The 21,473-nt window shown below is 40.8% G+C and overlaps 1 protein-coding gene across 1 annotated transcript; it reads right to left on the minus strand.

The window, feature by feature from the left end:
* Positions 1-1,003: 1,003 nt before the first annotated feature.
* Positions 1,004-21,258, minus strand: aldh16a1 (aldehyde dehydrogenase 16 family, member A1). Its single transcript, XM_084072882.1, has 17 exons — positions 21,055-21,258; positions 18,503-18,602; positions 17,702-17,828; positions 16,419-16,576; positions 15,664-15,741; positions 15,042-15,229; positions 13,721-13,879; positions 12,199-12,357; positions 11,395-11,551; positions 11,165-11,240; positions 10,693-10,798; positions 10,136-10,272; positions 9,763-9,933; positions 5,633-5,837; positions 4,721-4,906; positions 3,687-3,812; positions 1,004-3,223 (listed from the first exon to the last, which is right to left on the minus strand). Exons 1-17 carry the CDS (start codon positions 21,139-21,141, stop codon positions 3,047-3,049), a joined length of 2,397 nt encoding a protein of 798 aa, XP_083929008.1. The 5' UTR covers positions 21,142-21,258; the 3' UTR covers positions 1,004-3,046.
* Between the last annotated feature and the right edge of the window lie 215 nt (positions 21,259-21,473).

The following is a 21,473-nucleotide window of genomic DNA, read 5'->3' on the forward strand; positions in this document are numbered from 1 at the left end:
ACATTATGAAACCATGATGAGACATTTTATGCTGTAGGAAAATGAATATTTCATAATATAGTATAAAAACATCAAGATACTCCCAACTCCTATGAACTGAACTGTGTTCATGAATTGAGACTTCATTTAAAGTAAGCACACCATCTAATGTAGATTCAATACAAACAGGAGGAGGGCAGAGCTGTAGAAGAAAATAAATAGCATTTTTTTAAAGAAAAACATATTTTGTTTAGTTTCACAGTCAGGTTCTGTTCATCTCCTTGGACCTAATTAATTTAAAGCTTTAAAGAAGAAATAATTTTAAGAACAGATTTTCAAGCCAACAACACTTGGAAGATGAAGATCAGGTATTATCTGTAAGTTAAACCATCATGCAATAGAGTATAGATTAAGCTTTATTCTTCAGTGTTTTCAGGGTGGCTCATTCTAGAACAAGTTCGTCTAGGGTAAATAACACAAAGCTAATACTGAGACATGCCAAATTGGCATGCAATATTGTTTAATGTTCAACTGAAGTTGAACTTTACGGTGTTGTTCAAAGTAAGAAAATAACTCAGTCACCAGTTATAAACCTGTGATAAATACCGTGGCAGTTGATAGTTTTAAAAGTAATTCCTTCAATGTCATTTTGGTACACTTTGTACTTCTGGTTCCATAAAACAAAGGGAAATGAGATTAAATGTTCTGTATGTGTGGGTTATACAAGCTAATTTCTGCTCAGAACTGCTCATTTAATATGCTCTTAAATCTTCAAACTACTTTATACAAAGAGGTGACTGCAGTTTAAAAGGCGCGATCCTTCCTGTCTGCATTAATCCTGTGCTTTGTCACAAGTTCGCCTGACTCATCGTCATACATTTCTGCACAGATGTCAAGTCAAGCTTTGCCCGCCCAAAGGATTTTGCTGTGTCATTGCCATGACTCAGCATTCTGTAGTTCTCCTTTTAAGTAGCCCTTTTACTCAGCGAGTTTAGGTTTAGAAAAGAAAGGAAGACCCAGTGAGTAGAAGCAGAAACTTAAAATGTATTGCAGTTATTGTACAGTATGTGAGATACCATCTGATCTACCATTAAAACATTTATGCCTATAAGCTACAGGAAAAAACTAATTCATAAAGTGAGTAATGACTCATCATTTTAATTAGGTACTTTAGACATTTATGTATCCATCCAGGTCACCATTCTTTCATTCCACATCAAAGGTTTTTAAACAAAACATGGACTTTCACTACTTCCTAAATGGAATCTGGCACATTCTAGATTCTAGGAATGTTAATACCAAGGAATTTAACAACAAAAACAGTATCAAATTGCACAGCTTTAAGTATGGCAGGATTAACTTAACTATTAAAAAAATAATTCCACAATGGAAGTAAGGCGTAAAAGGTTGTGGCACTGTATAGTCGAAAACATGTTTCACAGTAGAAATTTTAACTTTGCTTTACATTGGACTGAAATATAACACCATTCTGGCAATCCAGGTGGTCATGGTGTTTGTATACCATTCTGTTCACCACAGGTATCTGAGAACAAAGGTTGATAGTGTTCAATTGTAAATCAAACAATACGGATCTTAGGATTAGGAAAAGACCCAAATCTGGTCTGATGACCAACCTGACAGTAAGAAAAACAGTAGGAAGAGGTAGCTTGTAATGGTTTGGTGATGTTCATGACAGTAACAATTTCTTCCTGGATTTGATTCTTGGCTAGTAAAATCAAAGATAAATAATCTTTCAACAGAGAATCCTACTGAGATGTATCTATTATTTGAGGCTGCACAAATGATGATAAAGTCACTGTTTTCTTCTGTGATCTTGTGTTCTTTGTTCAATGATCATCAAAATATGGGGACATTTCATTTCTTTGTACTTTTTCTTAATTGTAGTAGACAGAGTTCTCATTTATATTAATGATATGACCTTAGAACTATTAGTTGTGGAACATTAAACAATATATGATTCTATAGACGGGTTTCCTGTTAGTAAACATGAGAGGATATGACCGCGCAGAGGAGGGGTAAGCCTATAGAGGGCGCCATTACCCGCAGCAGCTCTGGTCAAATGTCCATTCATAAAATAAATGATCTTCACCGGGTTTAATGAAAGTAGATTAAATTATGCAGTTTGTAATACCTTGTTTACTCAATAAAAATGATTTGTCGGAAGTTGGATCTGTTTGTATATAATAGCAGCATTATGCCTATTATGCCTATAATAATATCTAACTCCCGAACACAACAACAGAGTGAACGACGCTTCCGGTTCGTTTCCCCCGAGCATGCGCAGATTGCGCATTCTGCTCTGTGATGACGTCGCGCGGAAATCCGTCTATAGGTTTATATCCTTCAAAAAGACTACTGCAGATACAACCCACCAAAACCCAAAGCTTCCTTCTCAGTTTCAGACAGAAGGCTATTTATTTATTTATTTATTTATGTATTACCAATCGTATAACAATAGGACTATTTAAATGTGAATTCACTTTCATACAGAAGTTTTGATTCTGCTTTGTTTTTGCTCTGTTGGGACACAAACATGACCTCAGAGACATCTTAAAGATAGCAAAGATGTCTTCATAATGTCATCTGAGGGGAAAAAAGAGAGAAAAGAAATCACCTGGGAACCTGAAAATACTAACTGAAGCTAACTTAAGCTTCACACATTTCAATTCTGTTTTGGGTTGATTTTACATTAAACAACCTTAATACCTGTGAGTATATTTGAAAATCCCCCCTAATCCTAAATCTGCCTGCCTGTCTGAATTAAGTGCACTCTGTAAACCCCCCTCCCTCTTTTCTTAGTTCCTTCCCTTTCCCACATTCTCAAATGTACAGTATCCTTGCGATCCTGTCTACCAATTAACTGTTTACAGTATATCTATCAGTATTAAATACTGAATATGTAATTTCTCTAGACAAGCAATAGTAGTAGATCTCCTGGTCCCTTCCTCTCCTTATCTTCCTCGGCTCTCTCCATCCATCTCACCCACCATACAGTACCGGTATTTGACACTCTACCACTCTCTTTACCCTCCTTCCTTCTTCATTTCTAGGCAGTAGGGATCCAGACACTCTTCCACTGGACGGCATTTCTCCACATCTCCTCCAGTAGCGTGGGATGAGGATGAGCCCAGTCCATTCCTCCATTTTTCTCCTCATCTTTCTGGCAGTGGAGCCACAGGGTCTTCAGAGGGTGGGTACATGTGTACTGGAGGTACTGACAGCCCTGGTGTGTGTGTGTGTGTGTGTGTGTGTGGGGGGGGGGGGGGGGGGCACAGAGAGAGGAGGAATACAAGTTAGGAATACAAGTTAGAATGACATAAAAATTAAGAACGAGATATTAGGAAGAGCGAGATAAAGAGCAAACAAACATAAAAGACATTATCATTTGAATGAGAACAAGAAAATGTAATATAGGATGCAGACCAAGCGGGAGAATACATTCTTGAACCTGAGCCGTTACAATAATATGAATTAAAAGTAACACATTAGGGTGTGTGTGTTTGATATATGTACGGTGTGTATTTTTCAGATTTGTATTCAATTATTTAACCAGGCAGTCTCAGCATGATTAACAATCTCACAAAATGTACACAAGCAAAATACATCAAATTCCCTTAATGACCTACACAACTGTGTGTATGTACACAGTGTGTACATGTACCTATTCATTATCACTGTCTAATTACCTCCATGCTACCCCAGTACCAGATGGACTTGATGACACTGTGATTGGCCAGAGCTGCAGTCAGCTGATCTCTATTTCCTGTTATGATGTTTACCAAGCCTGCAGGTAGGTCTGAAGACTGAAGCACCTGGAGGAGAGGACAGGAGAGGAAGATGAGAGGAAAGAAACATTTTGTAGACGATTAAGTCTGCAACACAAATGACAATTTCAATCAGATTTTGATTTGTGAATTTAACCACTTGAACCCTATATACAGTACCTCACTGGCCAGGGTTTTGATTGATTGAATCATTTATTCAGAATGTTGCAGAGAAAAAGCACATGGAAGTACAGTTTACAATACAAGGTCAACTAAGATGGATCGCTCATAAAAGCCGCAATGGGTTGTTTCCAATGAGATCACCACGTACTCAATTCATGGATCCTCCAGGGGTCTGTACTTGGCTCCCTCCTTTCTTCCCTCTACGTACACAAAAAATAGCTGATCTACAACACTACGACACGTTGTGAGGTTGCACATCTAGTCCAGTGGCTTAATGCCATTTTTTAACATTGGATCATGACGCAACAAACCTCCGCCTATTTCTGCCATTTTGCGTTATCTTCAAAACACATTATGCTACTACTCATATAGATTTTGTCCAATACTAACACAAATCGGCACTTTTGGTCCAGGGAAAAAAAGTTTTTGGGTGGTATGACCTACGGTTCAAAAGTTATAGGGCAAGAAGTGAATGGGCCTGTTTTTTAATTAGATTTTCTTAATTAGATTATTTTTTTTTTATTAGAATTCATCAGTAGGTCATAAAGAGGCCTCAAGAAAAATGTTGCGCTTTTATCCGCTTCGTGACGGTAATTTTGCTAAGCCACCTGTCTAATCAGCTATTCTCACCAAATGTTCACCTACTATGACATGCCCAGAACACGGACAATAGGGTTCAAGTGGTAAAAAAAAAAAAAAACACTCCAGTGAGGTGTTTTAGTTATTTCAGGACATTGTGTAACTGCATGTCTGCCCTGTGGCAAAAGCCTCACCTGGATGAACTGCAAAGCTGGGAGAGGGTACTTCTGACTGGGAACCATCACTACAGCATTGCCCATGGAGATGGTTGCCCCAAGAAGTGTCACCAGGGAGAGGAGGGGCTTGTTGTCAGGGAGGACAATGCCCACCACTCCTAGGGCCTCAGGCAAAGAGAGGGCAGAGCCAGACTGAGGGACGGGCTGGAGGAGAAGAAGGGATTATATTATCTGTCACTCAGCCATTACGTTTTGTTTTACATTCCCATACACTGCAGGTACGCCTTTCCAAAGCGAGAGCACAGAGGTCCCAAAATGGCAATCACGACATACTTGATCCATGTGGCAATTAGAAAAACAAGAAAAAATACATCCATATCTCATCTGGAAATACTGTCAAATGTTTTGTGCATTATCATATTTGTTCCCATATCAGAGGAATGAGCTGGCTCCGTCGCCTGCTTATATCCATATTCCGGAGACACTACGCTGGAATTGCTAGTTAGCTGTCTGTTAACCAACTAGCATTCTCAAACTGCAGTTACTGCACACCTACTCACATACAAACTATCGTTAACTAAAGATTGTACAGGGAAGCCACACGTTATTAGACTCTGGGTGCGTTCGGAAATTCCGCACCGGAGCGCACTCGCCTATTAGTTTGTATTGGCCAGTGCGCTCAGTGTTGTATTTCCGAACGCACCCTCTATGTCTTTCTTCCCGCAATTGCCTATCTCACATTCGTGAGAAAAAAACCTCATGATTTCGAGATGTAAAGACAGTATTGTGAGACAAGTTTACCTGGAGAAGAGGGGAGAATACATTTACCGTGCCCCTACACTTACCCCCTGTCACTACAACTTCCCCAAGTCAAAACCTACTTATTAAACATATTTATTGCATTTGTAGAATCGCACAAAAAATCCTTACCGGAGCACCACCCAGTGCCTTATCGCAACGTGCGGCCCAATCAAAGAGCCTGGCGATGCTAAGCTCCACCTCCATGTCAGCCTCCTCCAATGTGAGGCCGGTTTGGGCAGTGATTGATGCAGACATGTCCCTCCTCTTTGCCTCCAGTCCCTTGGCCAGAGCGTAGAGGGACTGAGCACGTGCAGAAGGGTTTTTCTTCATCCAGCTGTAAAAGAGGAACATTTAAAGAAGAGGAGGATCATTAACAAGTTGTGTTCAAAAAACACTATTTAGTCATCACTAAAAGATTCTACATAGAATTCAACAACTAATGTGGTTTAATTACATGTTGCACCATTTTTATGCAAGTATCAAAAACGGGCAAAGCTGGACAATGAAACTGACAAACTTGAAGAAAAAACTTTAAAGTAAACGTTGCATAGTAACTGCCTTGTTTAAGCAGGCAGTCGGGGACTAATTTCTTGAAGAAATGGTTATTGTGATAGGATTGTTATTAAAGATCGGGACTATGACTTTGCCATACAGTATATGGTAACTCTTTTATAAAAGCAATAACTCACTCAAGTCAAGAAGACCATAGTATATTGTCATTAGCTGATTCTGAGGAAGGCCAACAGGCTGAAACGTTCAAATAAAATCACTGCATATGGAGCCAGAGTGTGCGACACTATTTTCTTCTTTTTAAGTTTGTTCCCGAAAGTCAGCACCAGCACCTTGCAAAACCTTTGGTGGGTGTTACCAGTGGTGTGTTCTACCGTGTTACACTATATACATAGTGTGACCTGCAGAAACATTTATTGCCAATTGTAGCCCTCTACTAACCATTTCATTCATTGAAAACGTGCTAGCGTATACCCACGACCACGCGTGTCGTGCAGGGAATGATTATCATATACCTAAAAAAAAACTAGAACACACTACTAGGCGTTACCGCTCCTGCTGTATTGTCAGCAGCCAATAGCCATAGCAGAATGGGTAGAGGCCGCCTTACCCCTTATGCCTACATTTTTTGGGCATTTTTTGCTATTTTGAAAAACACTTTAAAATTGTAAAAAGAAAATCCGATCTACATCGACACGTTGTGAGCTTGTAGATCGGCTATTTGAATACTGTCGATACTGTTGCAATAGTCGAGCCTGGATGTGATGAATGCATGGATGTGTGTTTCAGCTGCAGAGAATGACAGAGAGGGCCGGAGACAGACAATGTTGAACAAGGTGGAGAAAGGCAGTTTTGGTGACCTGGTTTACATGTGGGAGGAACTCTACGTGGGTAGAGGGTGTGACAGTGGAGCCATCAATATCGACATAGGTGATCATTGATACCATGATTAATAATATATTGGTTAATTATTAATGACACGGTGGCCTTACACCTGCACATGATATACTCTGCAATGCATGTCTGATAATACAGTAGCATATAGTACTAGAGACAATTATTTTTGTGTTTATCACGTAGACACATTGGACTTTGATAGCTGCCTACTTTGTATTGCAAAAGATGTTTCGCCTTCTGTCTGGACAATACGTGTGCATCTGTATGTGTGCACGTATGTGTGTACTTATAATTCTAGCCTTGAAAGAAAAGTAACGTCTCCATCGTAACGAAAACGCCTAAACAACAGTAAACACATAATTTTACTAAACCTTACGACTAAAAGGCTTCATTTTGGGATAGTGTTTAGGTACAGGGTCAGGGTTAGAATTAAGGTTTTGTCAAACTTATGGTTAAGTTTGCGTAGGATTCGGACGCTGGATGGTGGGGTCAGCCTTAAGATACACAGTTAGCAGTTAGAGAAAATGTAATTCAGTCCTCAAAACTCTGTCCTCAAGATGTCCTTCCAGATATCATGAGAGTGTGTGTGTGTGTGTGTGTGTGTGTGTGTGTGTGTGTGTGTGTGTGTGTGTGTGTGTGTGTGTGTGTGTGTGTGTGTGTGTGTGTGTGTGTGTGTGTGTGTGTGTGTGTGTTTAGCTTTCTTGGTCTTATCTGACAACAGTTATGTATCCATGTCATGTGTCTCACCTTAACTTAGACTTAAGACTCTGCCTGACAGGAAGATGTTTATGCCTTCCAGGTGACAATATGGTTTGAGATTACTAGCTGTGTGTCTGTCTGTGCACCACCTAAATGTAACCTTTTAACTCAGGAGTACTGAACCTTTTCTGAGCACTGAACCTCTTCTGTCTCAAAGGTTCAACTGAAGCACCTCCTATGATTACAAATGTTGCTCAATAGGAGCAAATGTTTTAATTGCAGCTTAAAGGCTATAGGCTATACATGTAGTGAACAATGTACAACTTTCAGTCTCACTTTAGACTCAGGCTCACACTGCTATTAGAATTATAAATCATTACAACCATATTTCTGTACAGAATACATAAAAAAAAAAGAAGAGTAACCCTATTTTCCTCACAAGTATGTGAACCCCCTGCAGTACTGGCAAGTACCCCTAGGCGTACGAACCCCTAGACGAACCGAACCCCTAGTTGAGAATCCCTGTTTTAACCAATTCTTCAGCAGTAACAACGCTTTCTACACATTTCTGTAAGCCAATAAATATATCTAGTTATACTGGTTTAGAATAAAAGTAGATCAACATTTCTTAAGACAGAATGTCTAAAACATATCCCATTATGTCACTGACTCTCAGTTTTACCAGCTCTCCACCACACCCTCTTGTAAATATCTTCTGGACCCTGTGCTGAAAACTCTGTGCTGGTGTTAGACTCTGCAATTATTGCATCTCATCTAATATAAGATAAGATGTTATTTATTGTCCTTGTGTTCAGTATACATTTGATTGTAATTCTACCGCAGTTAAACCAAAGGCAAATTTCTAAGGTTTTATTACACTAAATTCAATTGTGTTGTTCCCTCTTAATTTCATTCCAATATGTTCCACTAACTTGGGTTTTGTACATTGGGGTACAGTAGTCTCGCGTGGCCAGACTGTTGCCTCCCACAATTTTCAAATGCTTCCGGTCATACAGTCTGGGACACGGAAGCTCTGATCATGATTAAAGTATAAAGCGGATGTGAAGCCTCCTCCTTCGTCTTTACAGTCGCGCAAATGTATTTATATTTCGGGAGGTGTAGTTCCAGACTCAATAGCATTCGGAGATTGTGGAATAGTTGTCTGGCTACGCGAGACTAGGGGTACAGTGACAGTCACAAATGCACAAATTAACCACCACTAGACCCTGGGCATGTCATTATTGGCGCGCATTCGGTGAATTGAGTACAAAGGACCCCAATGGAAACATGCCATAGTGCTTTCTTGGGTTTAAAATCCTCATAACAGACCTTGTATTGAACTGTACTTCCCTGTGCTTGTCTTTGCAAACTGTTAATAAAGTATTCAATCAATAAATCAAACCAAAATAGCCGATCGCCATGCTCATAGCGTTTGAAAATTCAGATTGAGAAGCTCCTGCTTCCTCCAGGCAGTGTCAAATGTTGTCTTGTTTTTTGTGTGTATTCTCTTGTTTATTTTAGTATTTTAACTGAGTGTACAGCACTTTAGTTCAACACTGCTGTTTTAAATGTGCTCTATAAATAAAGTGGATTGGATTGGATCATAGCGCGCCGCAACACGTTGTGAGCTTGTAGATCGGCTATTTTCGGCAAAGACATTTGGTGTAGAGGTCAGCTTAAGAATAGGGTTTAAATGGTTAAATATTTGTCTTCTGTTCAACTTTGTAGAACTTTGACCCAGCGTCAAAGAACAACAACGAAGTGTGTGGGGTTGACCACACTTGGCCGCTCATTTTTGTGAACTACCACATCCACTCAAAAGGATAAATAAACCAGCAAATTGATTTCTGTGTCCATCACATTCTGCACTGCCCATGTTGACTGTTCCCTTACAATATTGCAAAGGACCCCAAAATTTATATGTATTGGACTATGAACCCCCTTTTGAAAAGATTTTGTGCTAAGGACCCCCATAACAGAATATTTGTCAAGATTTGTCAGCATTTTTCAAAAAATAGCCAATCTACAAGCTACAATGTGTCGCAGAGTAACAGGTTATGAGCTTGTATATCATCTATTTTAGCTGAAATAGCTGAACATTTTAACTGTTCCCACTTTGAGAACCAGTGTTGTTTTGTATAGTATTCTATTACCCAGGCTGAACTTTGATAGCAGCCTCCACTGCGTTGCGGACGTCCTTCCTGCCACCGTCTGGGCAGTAGGCCAACACGCCAGCGCCCCCTGGTGCCCCCACTGCCACACTGCTGCCAGACTCTGACTTGCAAGGCTTTCCCCCGACAAACTGCTGGTAGGTTTTAGGGGCACTGGGAAAGAAGAAAGAAGAAGAGAATGGAGAGGAGAGAGGGAGGGGTTGGTGGGAGGGGAACAGAAAAAGACATACACAAAGAGGAAGAGGAGGACGAGATTGTGATGAATATGACTCACAAAATCATCTTGAAAATGAATGAATTCATACTCATACAGTACATTGTGTGTACACAAACATACACGCTCGCACACACACACCTGGCAGAGTCTGAACCATCAGGAATGATAGTTAAGGACGCAGATGTTCCAAACTTGTCATAGTTCACATCAACAGGGGAGGAACGAGGAAGAGGAGGGGAGGAAGAGCTGGAGGATTTCAGGAACTGGTAGAGACCCTGGGAGACAGGGAGAGAGAAGTCATTATTCAGAACTTATAAAATACAATCAAACGCACAAAATTATTAAATCTATCATAGGTAAAAATATATATTTTTTTTCAGCTTCTTTGATATCATTTCCTGCTTCTAGGTACATTATGTAAACAATTAATTGACTATCAATTAAGTACTTTTAATCGATTTCATCAAAATCAATTATCAATTAATCAATGATCATCAACAACAATGAATGCAATTCCTTAAAATGTGCATCTCCACCGGCTTCTGTTATCCTGATAATAGTTTTACAACACCAAGATTATTAGATTATCACAATACATCAACAATCAATCATTCAGCCAATCAATCAGTCAGTCAGTGAAGCGGTTCAAGCCCACACGATTCATATTTCCACTATTTCTGTGTGGAAATGCTTACTTCCTGTCCTCCATCAATGCAAGTTCCACTGTCCTTGTGACCCGAAATGGGGAGACAGGGGTCCCACATGGAGTGAGAATTTACCCATACTGATCCAACAGACAGGCTAGAGAGAGAGACAGTAAGATATGGACAGGCAGAGAGAGAGAGACAGTGGGAGAGGCAAACCGAGAGAGAATTTAAACATTTTAAGTGGTTTGTATTCAAACAGTTTCAACAGTTTATCGACCGGTGGCTGCTGGGCTAAAGAGGCTTCAGTTCAAAAAGATAGAGCCTGCACACCAAAGCAGGTAAAATGTACATCTATATTACAAAAAGGCTGACAACGTTTCGATCCGCTGTGGATCTTCTTCAGGTCATGACCTGAAGAAGATAAACAGGTAGATAAACAGAAGAGGAACAGACAGATAAAAGAAAGAGAGGTAGAAGAGAGAGGAGAGAAAATTAGCAATGACAAAAGAGAAGGCTGCACCTCTTAGCAGTCTCCAAAGCCAGGGTGAGATCTTCAGTCCAGACAGAGGCTGCGTGGCCATGGGGACTGTGGTTAGCTGGGAACACACAAATAATACAAATATGTCTATGATTACATACACTTCTTAACTATATTGATAATATACTATATTCATATTGTAATTGAAAACAATATAGAGACAATCGGCTACATTGTCCATGTACATGCACGTGCACACACAAGTCCCTTACCCAGGGCAACTCCCTCTGTGTTGCTCCTGAATGACATGAGAGGCAGCAGTGGTCCTGGTGGAGCAGTGACCACACAGGGAGAGGAGGCGGCCACGCCACACAGCACCGTGGGAGGGTACTGAGCTCCAGAAGAGGGTGCGGGGCAGGGCTGGATCAGCTGGGGAAGAGATAAACATTTCCTTGTCTTAACCAGTGTTGGGTAACGTTACTTGTTCGACCTGGTCCGCTGAGGAAGACCGACCAGGTCAAAACGCGTCCGTTGCTTTTCTCCAGGCAAATAAATCAATGAAAGGACTTAACTGAGTGCTGGCTGTTTCATTCTACTGTTGGGCCGTGCACATTAAGACTCTTTTTAGTACGAGTGTTGCAGGCATTCTGTTTTCTTATCACTCAGTTTGATGTATAACTGGCTCATGTGAACATTATTTCAAGTGCGGTAGTGCTAGCATTAACAGCTAACTGACAGTGATTATTTGGTTGTCTCTTCAACAATCTACCAATTAGCCACCCTGTGTGTGACAATCTCATTGGCCCATTTGTATGATCCGGATTCGTTAAGAGAATTGGAATTGTTAACTCCAAGAATTTACATTGTATGTCTCCAAGCTGATCAATTCCCTTTATCAGTGCTGGCATGTATTTCTGACAGAACAATGAGGGCATTGTCTCCAATGCTGCAACGGAACAGATACATTGTAATTTATTTAAAAATGTTCAAATTAGGGCTGTTCATGGGTCCATTTCCTCCGGGAGAGGAGCTGCTGCTTGGATTCAACAGATTCCAATCACAGTTCAGTGACTGACCGTGGCCCCCTGGCACTGAGCCTCCTGTACTGCAGCATCCACCAGGCTCCTGTTTACTTCACTGGGCAGAGCCACACACTTCATGCCTGCCATGCGAAGCGTCAGACGGGACACCACGCTGTCCCACACGCTTTCCTGCACACATAACACCCACTGGACCTGGAGAAAAGAGACAGGGAGAGGAAAAGACGAGAGCTACACTTATTGCAGTGGTTCTCAGATGGTGAGCCGAGGCACACTGGTGTGCCGTGAGACAAGAGCAGGTCTGCCTTGATATTTTGTGACAACCACACACATTATAATTGCATTTTGACTGTAGAAAAAGTATTTTTTCACTACATCAGTGCTTTGTGCACAACACAGAGGCAAAGTCTCTATATTTTAACCACTTTTAACTTGGCATCTCTATTTTGGGCATGTCTTTATTTCAGTCAGATAACTCATGAATAGATTTGATCTTGGCGTTCAGGTTCAGCTATACATTACTCCCTGGCTGTTCCATGTGTATGTAATGTTTCTGTTACACTGAGGACCACTTTGGAAATAAGTGTTTAATGCTTTTAGCTGCCATCATTTGGATTTTTTCTCATGTTGGTATGAGATTCTGTTTGTTGAATCCTAATCTCTCAAGAACAGATTCTGCTCTGCGTTTGAATCTGTCGGGGGGTTCGTCATATCACGTACGCACTGGCCTACAAGTGGGCGTGCCTTCAGATCAGGAAGCAGGCAGCGCTTTACCCAATCAAATGTAGTGGGCGGGATTTACGTGTGTGCCGATCCTTCCCCACTAGAAACAAACCGAAACCCATTTAACAATAGCGTCCTCGGAGCAGACAAAATCACAGAAAGATATTCACATTTTAACTTGCTCTTTCATCATAGAAACAAGTGGGCTTATAACCAAAACGATCCCTGTTCTCTGGGAGAAGTGGTGTTAGTGTTCCGTGTAGAAATATTGTTAGTGGGAATGAAAACATAGTCGCACCACCGGAAGTGAAAGGCTGAAGGCAGACCAAAACCCCGGTTTCCTTGCGCACATGTGCTACGTTTTTCCTTTTCATTTGGCGATGGGTTCCATTTTTTACTCTGCGTCCTATAATAAATTGGCACTTTGGTTATAACGGTGTGTGCGGCCACTTTTTTGTCTTTTGACAAATTCACCTTGAGATTTTCCTGCCGTGAGCCAGCACCACTATAAGGATTTGGTGTGCGTAGCACCTTTTTGCACAATGCAGAATTTATGTCTCAAATTGAAGCCAGTTACATCACAGGAATGAATGAATTGTATCATACATTTCACAGTACCGGAATCCTTGTACTGGAAGTATATTTTAGAAAAACTAAGTTCTGTCAAATTGTCCTTGAGCAACTTAGTCACTCTAGATAAGAGCATCAGCTAAATGTCTACCATGTCCTCTTCTGTTTGTCCTTTATATACTTCAAAACAGATTCTTCATGATCTTGGTTCATATCAATAAAGCGCTGAACCTGAGTTTTTGTATAGGAGGGCTGCCTCTCTCACCTCTTTCCTCTTCTTGAAGGCGGCCTCTATCACTCCATCCACGGCGCTGTCTATGTCGGCCGACTCAAAGATAATAAATGGACAGGTGGCGCCCACAGACAGAGAGAGAGACATGGGCACACCCATCCCCGCTGTGATCTTGCACAGCATCGCTCCGTCCTAAAACAGGGAGAGCCAGAGAGTATTTTAGAAACATAAAACAGATGAATAAACACAATAATGATCATCGTTTAGTTATCATCAATGACTGTCTTCCATTCTATGTTCAAGGGCTTTTGGGGAGAAAGGAAACGTAGAAGTCACTTCAGGTTCGCGGTAAGGGGCTATGGGGGATTTCTTTTGTATGTACTGTTATTACTTCTTTTTGATACTACTTAACTCCCTGAGTGCCAGGATTGCCAGAATTATTTCAGAATTGATTCTGAAAAGTGCCAGTTTTTTTTCCACAGAAAACAAAAAGTGCTTAGGAAGCGAGATACAGCCTTTTTCAGTTCTAAGTTAAACAAGGAGTGGATGGAGCTGCACATCTTCAGATGGTGATATCTTGGGTTCTGAACATGTTTAAAAAAAAAAAACATTTATTTTTATTTTTTTATTTTACTATTTTTTCAAAAACACGTCAAACACGTTAATGGCACCCAGCGCCATAGCGGTAAAAACACGTGAAACACGTTAATGGCACTCAGTGAGTTAATATCTACAGATAATGTTCAATTATATATCTTGGCTTGGAGCCAAGCTATATGGGGCAATGGTTGAAATTGGACAAGGCAATATACCACATTTGTGGAGAAACCTATATCCGCTGCAGGAGCAATCTAAAGCCCTGTTTATACTCTGTTTAGTTTGAAGGCGTCACTTGCCAAAAAAGCATTGCGATTATGCAGATTTGTTAGCTTGTAGATTGTTAGGATTTACAAGCAACCCATTCTGTCCTGGATTTTAGTTGGAGATGCTGAATTGGAAATAACGACACTTTTAGAGTTCACAGCTGGTAGTGTAGACGTTAACAGCGTGGAAGATCTAAGTGGGACTCTTGCTTAATTTAAACTCGTGCGACTTATGACGTGTCACTCACCAAACATTAACGAGCTTACGTCACAACTACACTTGTAGTTTAGCAATTTTTGTAGAGTGACACTGTCGCCGTATAAATCAGTTTTTAGAAATTAAACACTCATTATTGATTATTCCAGTGGTCTACAGTATCTATCAACTGAAAAGATGTGGGTTTAAGCTGATAGCAATAACCGTAATCAGGAATCAGCTGAGGATCAAACTGACCCCTCACTAAACAAAACATACACACACACACACACACCTGCTTGTTGCCGCTGTAGGTGACATAGCTGATGTTAGAGTTCTGGGCCACTTTAGACCCCATAGACACACCAGTTCCTGTTACAATATTCAGCACTCCAGCAGGAAATCCTGCCTCCATAAAGATCTGGGCCAATAGGAGAGCCGGAGAGGCAGTGACCGAGCCAGGAACAACAACAACAGAGTTGCCTAGGAGACAGTGAATATGTTTTATTTATTCATTTTTACAATAAAGCAAATACACATCCACCAGAAAATTACACACCATATAACAAAAATATTTGGGTCCTGATTGCTTTTTTTAAATAATAAACTGCACATAAAATATAAAGCTTGTTGTCTTGTAAATGACCAGAACATTTTACAAAGAGGTAGCGGCTATGATGAGAATCACTCAATAAATCAATTTCAAATCCATTTATGTATGGATGGATTTGTGTGTGCATGTGCGAGTGTGTGTGTGTGTGGTGTGGTGTGGTGTGGTGTGGTGTGGTGTGGTGTGGTGTGGTGTGGTGTGGTGTGGTGTGGTGTGGTGTGGTGTGGTGTGTGTGTGTGTGTGTGTGTGTGTGTGTGTGTGTGTGTGTGTGTGTGTGTGTGTGTGTGTGTGTGTGTGTGTGTGTTACCCATGGCCAGTGCTGGAAGTACTTTGAGCATTAGTGAATATAGAGAGCAATCATCAGAGACCACCACTAACACCACACCTGAAAAACATATTCAAACACATTAACCAGACAACATAAATATACTGTACATTTAGATTCACAATAGATTCTCTGATTATGAATAATACATTCTCACAAATAAGTAGATGTGTACACAATGCACACAGACATGGAAAATAACCAAAATACACGAACAACATAATCTCCCCACCCAAACCCCAACTACACATGCACCACTTCACAGAGGATCAGTCTAACGGATCTGTTAACCCATTCAATCCAGGGATGCATCTCTGTCATTTTAGATTGTGTGCAAATCTTTGAATATAAATATTTTTAAAGCAAATATTCGTAACTCAAATCTTTGCTTCTGGGGGGTCCCTGGAACAAAATATTTTACAAATGTTCGCTTTAAAGAAATACATATTTAAAATGTGCACAAATTGTCACGATTTTTCTTTTTTAAATAGCAGATCTACAAGCTCATAGCGCAGCACTCGGTGCTGCGCTATGAGCTTGTAGATCTGCTATTTTTGAATAGCCAAAGAAATCTTAAAATGACACACAGATGCGTTCCCGGTCTAAATGGGTTAATTTGGCAACAACCGACCGAGTCATTGGAGTGAAAATCGGCCGCTGTAAATCAGTGGCCGATCGATTGCAGCATAATAACACACAAACACAGACAGACACAGACACACACAGCTTGTCCTCACCCAGAGGAGTCCAGTTAGTGAGCAGTGTGTCTCTGAGCTGGGCCCAGGTAGCGTAGTACTGGGCCAGTCTGACCAGAGAAGAGGGAGAACAGGGAGCCTGGAACAGATCACACATCTCTGACACACACTGACCATGTTGCCCCAGGACACTCACCAACCTGGGAAAAACACATTCCGTTCAAGTTGAAGACTGTACTGTCCCAGATTGAAGATTTGCTGTGGAGCTGGGCATGGAGTCTAACACTTCAAACAGCTACAAAGCACATTGAAAAGCGTAAGCAATAAAATAACAGCTAAATCCTGCATGCATGAATGCATGCATGCATGCACGCCTGCAATAAGCAAACTAAATATCAAATGTTACTATGCCTCTGCCTGTCACAATGACTACATAATTACTTCATCGCCATTATTAAGCAAGTATTTTGCATAAATAGAATCATTTACATTAATGTGTATAATAACAGCTGGATGAAACTAACAGAAATGTCATATTTCCATCATTAGGTCCTTGGCATCCCTATTTCAGGCATGTCATATAGGTGCCAATTACAAAAATAGCCATTGTGAGCTTGAAGATCAGATATTTTTGAAAGATTTTGAATGGGACTGAAGTAGTCTCTCAAGTCAAGACTGTTGGAGCACACAATTTTTCTAAATAGCATTCAAAGATACAGTAGTGGAAGAGTTGTCTGGCTTGAGAGACTACGGCTTAAGCAGTTATTGACGTCATCTTGTTGCGCCCAGATAGGGTCAACAAGCTTGTGTTCCTTGCCCGGAATCTACCCAGCCAATAAGGAGCATAGTTCCTAGCTTGTGTTCCTTGCCCGGAATCTACCCAGCCAATAAGGAGCATAGTTCCTAGCTTGTGTTCCTTGCCCGGAATCTACCCAGCCAATAAGGAGCATAATTCCTGTGGTGTGGATGACAAGGATATGGCCTGTTTTGGCCATAGTACATTGCATAGTTTGAGTATTGGTATCTGTCATTCTCAGTCATTTTTTTGTATACCATATTTCACAAATAGGTGTTGTATATTTAGGTTATTTGTCATATCTACCCTGAGCAATTTCTGTTTACAAAGCCTAAAAGGCAAATAGAAATGTAATTTTTATTTATATGTTCCAATGTTCAGTGCCAAAAAGACAATTAAAACATTGATCGCAGTTATTGTATGACAATGAATCGCCAAGTAAACTTGAATGACCGTGCCAGCCCTAAATGTTACTCCATGTTCACTTACATTTTTTAAAGGGACATGATTGGGGACATGGGTTTGTTACCTGAGCAGTACTTTGGCTCTTTGGTGACAGGGCAGTCCACTCCAGGCCGTACAGGCACTCATGGCAGAGGAAACACACAGTGACACATCCTCCTCCTCAGCACACACTATACTACACACACTGCCACCTGGAAGGAGGAAGGGGGAATGAAATAAACAATCAATGGATTCAACATAAAAACTTGAAAAAAGTGCAACATCATTATGGAAACTAAATGATGTTTATAGATTCTGAACAAACTTTAAAAAAAAATCTTTGCATAATTGAAGAGAAACAAAACTGGCATATAGAAATTATTGTAAAGAAAGTATATTTTTAAAAACTTCTCTTCTATTAGTAAAAGCTGCTTCGTAACAACAATGCTGGTTGAACTAAGACATTAGCTGTGAAAACGATTAATCTCTTTGAGTGATGCACGCTGTCAGGTTGCACCAGCAGCCTAGGTGCCCAGACTGCTACAACCAGCCGTCCGGGCCTGAGTGATGCTTTTTGAGGTAACTGGTCCTGATAAGTCAAGTCAGGTCTGCCTCTTTTCACCTGTTTGCCAGAGAAGCTGGCAGTTTACAATGGGAAAGTGAAAAACCACAGTCAATACATCCTCACACATCTTAACCACATCAATCAGTCCAGAAGAATAATGTTGAGTCTTTGTTAGACTTGTTAGAATAAAAAAAGTAGTACCAAAATCGTGGCACTGCATCTTTAAATGAAAAATGGCTTGGAAAAACAGCTGCATTACTTTTACAATACATGGTTACAAAATACAAAATAGCAGCAGTACAATGTTACCTAAGCCTTTACCTTTAATGTCATCCATGGAGAAAGTCTGTCTGCCTGCTGGACAGACCATCTTCCCATCAATGAACAAACCCAGAGAACAAGAATGGTGGTCCAGCCAGGCCTGATGAGACAACATATCAAAAAGTACAATAGTGTTAAACATAAACAACCAAACTAAAGGGGGGGGGGCTTTATTTGTATGACTTTCAACTATTCAACTACCCATCCAGAAGCATAAACATACCAAAATAGAAATAGCATCTATCTTGACTTGAAGAGTGTTTATTTCACTGCAGCCTGCTGCAGTTTGGTATTAATTGTGCATTTACTGTTACACTAAAACCAGATTAAAGTCAAATGCAGTGCAGTGATAAAGCACAACTGATATCAGAGAATCAACATTTCCTATCATGTTTTTTATTGTGTTCACATCTCTTATAACGTGTTGAAATTACATTTTTACTTGCTTAGTTCTACTGAAGCTCTGAACTTTGAGACAAGGCTCACAATGTACACAAGTTAAACTGTAGCCTACACAGGCTGCTATTTGATTGGCCAGGAAGACTGACACCTCTGCTACAGTGACCAATGAAAGACCAGGCATGAATTGGGAGTGTATCGCCTACTGACAGAGGAACAAGGTACAGAAATAATCTGATTCTCTCTAAAATTAGCCTTCAGCCCAACCACACTGTGCATTAAAACTTAAAGTTATTCATCATTATGATTTATGCTTTCCATCCACAGAGGAGACAACGAAAGGGAAGATTTGTAAATTCACACACCCACAGGGGCTTTCAAAAGGCTCTCCAAACACTTGCTGGCAGGTGAACTTTACACTGGAAAAAGTGCAGTTCTATCCTGCTATGAACTAACTAACAAACTTTGTGTAACGGTGTGACTCAAAACACCTATTTCTATGTACCTGTTAGTTTAACAATAGGTGGTGGATTAGTACTCACCTTTGATCAAGACTATCATAGATGTATTTTATTGAGTCTGACTATTACTTTTGTATCCATGTCATAGATATGCAAATGTAAAAATAAAATACTTCTATGATAGTCTTCATCCAAGGCTAGATTAGTACTACTGGTCCTATGTGCTATGTACTATGTGGCAGCGGTGGCCTAGTGGTTAGAGGGGCGGCCTTGATACCGGAAGGTCTCTAGTTCGATTCCCCAATTCATCACATCGATCATGAATCACCGCTGAATAGCCCTTGAGCAAGGCTTCCATGCAGGGTCCGGCTTAGTCCGACACCCTGGGTAAACAACAAACTTTGCTTTGCTTTGTCCGCTAGGACCAGAGGTAGTGGTGGTGGATTAGCCCTGGTTCAGAGCGTTAGTGAGTTCTCTCACTAACGCTCTGAACCCTTTTACAGTATATGTCTGAACCAGGGCTATGGTGGATGTGCTGCAGGGAATGAAAGGATGCAAATTCCAGCATAAAAAACTCATGGCAATTAACGTTATATCAGTTCAGTATGTATATATATGTTTACTCTGATAGCTGCGGTTGCTTAACGTCAAAAAGTGAAACAGAATAACTAGCCAAGAACTTGCATGGGCAGTGATAGCCATGGTTCACATGCCGCTCATCTGTCACAAGCGTCATGGCTCAACTTGTACCTGGTTTGGGACTTTCTCCATTTACAACCCGTACATCTAAATAAACGTTCAAATTTTAAATAAAAAGTGCTGACTCCACTGCCATGGATGTAACAAGTTGAAACGCTTGGGTCTAAGTACCCGTATGTTCCATATTGTTCAATAAAAAAAGCATTTTAATCCGATCGGTGGCCATTTTCTTAAAATGTCCTTCATATACTTTCAACTACGCGACCCTATCGGTTGGGAGGTGTATTGCACTCTGATACTTTATAACTCTATGAGAAAATGGCCGCCGATCGGATTAAAATGTTTTTTTTATTGAACAATACGGAAGATACGGGTACATAGACCCAAGCGATTCAACTTGTTACATCCATGGCGTGGGGTCAGCACTTTATATTTGAAATCTGAACGTTTATGTAGATGTACGGGTTGTAAATGGAGAAAGTGCCAAAACCAGGTACAAGTTGGGCCATGACTGTCATGATATGACAGTCATGTTTCAGGGCTAGGGCAGTGACTGGCTGCTTAGGTTTGAATCCATTGTACTGCACTGACTGTACTGGGACTGCAACTACAATATAGTCTGTACAAGCATGTGTCCGATCACAACCACTAGGTTCCACTATCTATCTCACGTAAATAAAGACACACAACTAACATGTTCCTGCTGCCAGTCACATGTTTGCCTTGTGATGTGAGCTACAGTAAAAGCTAATGAACTTCACATGGTTATGGGTTCTGAGGAAGAACGGGAAAAAAACTATAAGAGCACGTTATCTCTGGCTGCTGCCTGGCTGGCACTATCCAGCAAGGCACTATTTATCGTTATTAACGTTTTGATACCATGCTGAATATCACTCCTTCGTTCAAATCGTTGAATTCACTGATCACAGGGCAATTGTCTCTGATATGTCACTGGCGGCCAGTTATGAAATACAGTGTTGTGTAAAGTTGTACCTGTGCAGTAGCAGCGCTAGAGCTGCTCGGTCCGTACTCCATGCTTTCAAATATGTCGTGCACTGTTTTGGTGGCGCTGCCGGCCATTACAATGTCATCAAGTAACGAGCTATAAGTCCCCTTAAATGTTACAAAGCGATGAGTACAAATACAATCTCTGGACTCCACGGAGAGTGCTGTGCAGCGCAACGTGCTGTTTCTCTGATTCTCTCCTGTGTGCTGTGGTGGTGTCACGTCACGTCTCACTACGCCTGCTAAAGAAAAAGCAGATCTACAAGCTACCCAGGCGTCCCATCGCGACCGATCGCGACACCATGACAGCTTGTAGATCTGGTGTTTCTGGCAAGCAGATTGTACTTGTCCCTCCCACTTGTTACAGTTTTGACGAATCAAATCTCTAACTCGCCTTCCGTATCCGG

The sequence above is a fragment of the Gymnoscopelus microlampas genome (assembly GCF_963454915.1).
Source record: "Gymnoscopelus microlampas genome assembly, chromosome: 11".
Classification (NCBI taxonomy): Eukaryota; Metazoa; Chordata; class Actinopteri; order Myctophiformes; family Myctophidae; genus Gymnoscopelus; species Gymnoscopelus microlampas.